Below are 4,792 nucleotides of genomic sequence, written 5' to 3'. Positions count from 1 at the left end.
CCCCCCCCGCTATCGGCCCGACAATTACTGTCATTACTGAAGATAACAATCTACTTCAGAGTTCTCCCCTTTGCCGTGACATTCACATTGTACTCGTCCTGCGTCTTCTCTGTGTGTTCTGTATACTGTGGGGACCTCTATTATTAGAAGTTTTAGACTTTACCTCATGTGACCTCCCCGCTGGAGCTGTAGGTTCGGTGTCCCCGAGAAACCATTTCGGTCCCTCTTGGTACCCATAGCAGAAATGTTGCGTACAATCCGTTCCGTCACAATGTCCTCCCTCAGACTGATGTGGAAGGATCAGCCTCCATTATAACCAGCTGGGGCAAGTCTCTAAACTGAGCTCTTCACATAAAGAAACCGTTAACTATCACATTCCCTTTACAACTCGAATTCTTCCATTTCTAATGGGCCCTAAAACCAGTTGTATCCCTAACCCTGGCCCCATCCTCCTCTGCTACATACAACAGGACTATAGGAACAGTGTCAGGCCTCTGCCCATTCAGGACAAAGTGACCGTGTCTTTGTAAAGCTCCCCCACAACCGTACCCCTGGTACTCGCTTTGCTCCCCTCTGATCCTGCCCCTGCTAAAACCCCGCTGTTGGCTGCTGTCGGACACTAAGGGGAGCTGCGCCATTTCACATCTGGTCATGCGACCGTGTTTGGGCCTAGCAAGGAGTATTTCACATGCCAACAAGGGCGAGAGGAGCGAGGGAGCCGTGGTGAGGTAGGGTAAGCGTCTTCTCCAGATATTGTCGTTTTTGACCTGGATGGCCATGGTAACAATGTCTCATTAAAGCTCAACATATTCCGAATAATGAACTTCATAACCTCACTGCCCCCGGTAGCTGCAAGCACGATAGCGCTACTTTAAGGTTCACTGTACCAAAAAAATGTACCTGACCCATTTTCAGTGAGCACATCGCAGTCCGTTCCCAGTATTACCATACAGCCATACCGTAAGGAATCTCCAGTGTAGGGTCAATGTGGTGTTACTAATATTGCCCTAGAGCCATACAGTAAAGAATCTCAGGAGTGGAGTCCATGGAGAGTTCCCGGTATCATCATATAGAATCTCAGGCATAGGTTCCATGGAGACTTACTGGTATTGCCATATAGAATCTCAGGAGTGGGTTCCATATAGAATTCCCAGTATCACCATATAGAATCTCGGGGGTGGGTTACATGGAGAGTTCCCGGTATCTCCATATAGAATCTCAGGATTAGGTTCCATGGAGAGTTCCCGGTATCACCATATAGAATCTCAGGATTGGGTTCCATGGAGAGTTTTTGGTATCACCATATAGAATCTCAGGATTGGGTTCCATGGAGAGTTTTTGGTATCACCATATAGAATCTCAGGATTGGGTTCCATGGAGAGTTCCGATGTTACGTAGATATGAAGCTTTGCCTGGCGTAGTATGGAGAATGTTGCTGGAAGGGGGGGGGTAAGTATTTTACAAGGAGTGCGGCATTCAGGGGGTCTCTGTATACGCTATATACTCCGCTGATCATTTGGACTTGTTGCTGACCCAATATCAGGTGAGCAGATCTAGGTTGTGATCTTCGCTCGTGTTTCGGGTCTGGATTAGCATGGCTACTCGAGTTTTCTGAAGCAGGGCAACAGTTGCCGGTATTTTTCTTATGACGGGTCTCCTGTAAGATGACCATATGGGGCAGTTATTAGACGGGAAACCTTGCTGCGCTGGAACAACCTTTTTATATTTGCTGCCCACGAGGTAGAAACCATAAAAAAACAAAAGAAATCCCCAAAAAGTTGATAGAAAACCTCTACTGAGTGCAGCTACCTAGAGATGGACCTCGAGCGGCGTTTCTGGTCAGGTCACGTCCTCGTACACTAGATAGACCTCGAGCTGCGTTTCTGGTCAGGTCACGTCCTCGTACACTAGATGGACCTCGAGGTGCGTTTCGGGTCAGGTCACATCCTCGTACACTAGATGGATCTCGAGCTGCGTTTCGGGTCAGGTCACGTCCTCATACACTAGGTAGACCTCGAGCTGCGTTTCTGGTCAGGTCACATCCTCATACACCTAGATGGACCTCGAAGTGCGTTTCTGGTCAGGTCACGTCCTCATACACTAGGTAGACCTCGAGCTGCGTTTCGGGTCGGGTCACGTCCTCATACACTAGATGGACCTCGAGCTGCGTTTTGGGTCAGGTCACGTCCTCATACACTAGATGGACCTCGAGCTGCGTTTCTAGTCAGGTCACGTCCTCATACACTAGGTAGACCTCGAGCTGCGTTTTGGGTCAGGTCACGTCCTCGTACACTAGATGGACCTCGAGCTGCGTTTTGGGTCAGGTCACGTCCTCGTACACTAGATAGACCTCGAGCTGCATTTTGGGTCAGGTCACGTCCTCGTACACTAGATGGACCTCGAGCTGCGTTTCGGGTCAGGTCAGGTCCTCTTACACTAGGTAGACCTTGAGCTGCGTTTCGGGTCATGTCAGGTCCTCTTACACTAGATAGACCTCAAGGTGCGTTTCCAGTCGGGTCACGTCCTCACACTTTTCACTTATTTTTCAGGTATCGAAGCAGGAGGAATTTTTTAACCTGACCCGCTGTCAGCTGGTGAACCTGATTAGCCGCGATGACTTGAACGTGCGCTGCGAGTCTGAGGTCTTCCACGCTTGGTCAGGTCACGTCCTCGTACACTAGATGGACCTCGAGCTGCGTTTCTAGTCAGGTCACGTCCTCGTACACTAGATAGACCTTGAGCTGCGTTTCTGGTCAGGTCACGTCCTCATACACTAGATAGACCTTGAGCTGCGTTTTGGGTCAGGTCACGTCCTCATACACCTAGATGGACCTCGAGCTGCATTTTGGGTCAGGTCACGTCCTCGTACACTAGATGGACCTCGAGCTGCATTTTGGGTCAGGTCACGTCCTCGTACACTAGGTAGACCTTGAGCTGCGTTTTGGGTCAGGTCAGGTCCTCATACACTAGGTAGACCTTGAGCTGCGTTTCGGGTCAGGTCACGTCCTCTTACACTAGATAGACCTCAAGGTGCGTTTCCAGTCGGGTCACGTCCTCACACTTTTCACTTATTTTTCAGGTATCGAAGCAGGAGGAATTTTTTAACCTGACCCGCTGTCAGCTGGTGAACCTGATTAGCCGCGATGACTTGAACGTGCGCTGCGAGTCTGAGGTCTTCCACGCTTGTATCAACTGGGTGAAGTATGACTGTGAGAACCGGCGACCCTACATCCAGGCTCTGCTCCGTGCCGTGCGCTGCCATTCGCTCACCCCCAACTTCCTGAAGCTGCAACTCCAGCGCTGTGAAATCTTACGAGGAGACACCCGCTGCCAGGACTACCTGTCCCAGATCTTCCAGGACCTGACTCTGCACAAACCTACGGGACCTCCTCAGGGGAGGATCCCCAACGTTCCGCAATTCATCTACGTGGGAGGGGGTTACTTCCGGCAGTCACTCAACTTTATGGAGGCCTACAACCCCATGGAGGGCGAGTGGCTGAGCCTGGCTCCGCTGGAGACGCCTCGGAGTGGCCTTGCTGGGTGTGTGCTCGGGGGTCTCTTTTATGCCGTGGGAGGCCGCAACAATGCACCCGACTGCAATGAAGACTCCAATGCCCTGGACTGCTACAATCCCATGAACAACCAGTGGTCTCCATGTGCGCCGATGAGCGTGCCCAGGAATAGGGTGGGCGCTGGAGTTATAGATGGCCAGATTTACGCCGTGGGTGGATCTCATGGATGTCTCCATCATAACAGCGTGGAGAGGTGGGTGCATTCACAATATGGGTGCTATCTGCATGTGGAGAGGTGGGTGCATGGATGTCCTCTGCATGTGGAGAGGCCTGTGCAATAATAATATGGGTGCTTGGATGTGGAGAGGTGGGTGCATTCACAATAGGGGTGCATGGATGTGGAGAGGTGGGTGCATTCACAATAGGGGTGCATGGATGTGGAGAGGTGGTTGCATGGATGTGGAGAGGTGGGTGCATTAACAATAGGGGTGCATGGATGTCCTCTGCATGTGGGGAGGTGGGTGCATGGATGCTATCTGCATGTGGGGAGGTGGGTGCATGGATGTCCTCTGCATGTGGGGAGGGGGGGGCATGGATGTCCTCTGCATGTGGGGAGGTGGGTGCATGGATGTCCTCTGCATGTGGGGAGGTGGGTGCATGGATGTCCTCTGCATGTGGGGAGGTGGGTGCATGGATGTCCTCTGCATGTGGGGAGGTGGGTGCATGGATGCTATCTGCATGTGGGGAGGTGGGTGCATGGATGTCCTCTGCATGTGGGGAGGTGGGTGCATGGATGTCCTCTGCATGTGGGGAGGTGGGTGCATGGATGTCCTCTGCATGTGGGGAGGTGGGTGCATGGATGTCCTCTGCATGTGGGGAGGTGGGTGCATGGATGTCCTCTGCATGTGGGGAGGTGGGTGCATGGATGTCCTCTGCATGTGGGGAGGTGGGTGCAGTAATAATATAATTCATGATATGATGATGTATGTGTTCCTTATCGCTAGGGAAGCAGACCTGATGGGGAACTAGTCTCTCAGACTTCCCGTCAGGCTCTCCCCACTCGCAGGCAACGTCTTTGGGACTACCTATGTGACAGGCGCAGTGGCCGGGCAGGGAACTCGGTGACTTTATCACGCTCGGTGTTACTGAGCTGCATGGAGGATGTGAGTGTCTGGTATTGACATCTCCGGCCTCAGTGGGACTCGGCAACACAGCATTCTAATGAGTGTCGTAGAACAAACTAAAATAAGTTGTAGTTTCCCTTTCAGGGAGCAGGTGGG

The 4,792-nt window shown here is 52.0% G+C and overlaps 1 protein-coding gene across 2 annotated transcripts in view; it reads left to right on the top strand.

Moving 5' to 3' along the window:
- KEAP1 (kelch like ECH associated protein 1) overlaps positions 1-4,792 on the top strand; it is a 12,351-nt gene that overhangs the window by 3,068 nt on the left and 4,491 nt on the right. Inside the window, exons 2-3 of one of the 2 annotated variants that reach the window (XM_018575611.1) lie at positions 2,550-2,642; positions 3,173-3,770. In XM_018575611.1, the coding sequence (XP_018431113.1) occupies positions 2,550-2,642; positions 3,173-3,770 (691 nt within the window). Of the gene's footprint in view, positions 1-2,549; positions 2,643-3,079; positions 3,771-4,792 lie in introns of both variants that reach the window. The other variant, XM_018575612.1, reaches the window with a different exon arrangement.

This window comes from Nanorana parkeri, unplaced genomic scaffold (genome assembly GCF_000935625.1).
Source record: "Nanorana parkeri isolate BGI_ZX_2015 unplaced genomic scaffold, ASM93562v1 scaffold4257, whole genome shotgun sequence".
NCBI classification, from domain to species: Eukaryota; Metazoa; Chordata; class Amphibia; order Anura; family Dicroglossidae; genus Nanorana; species Nanorana parkeri.
The sequence above is the reverse complement of the archived record's forward strand: the minus strand, read 5'-3'. Positions and strand labels throughout refer to the sequence as shown.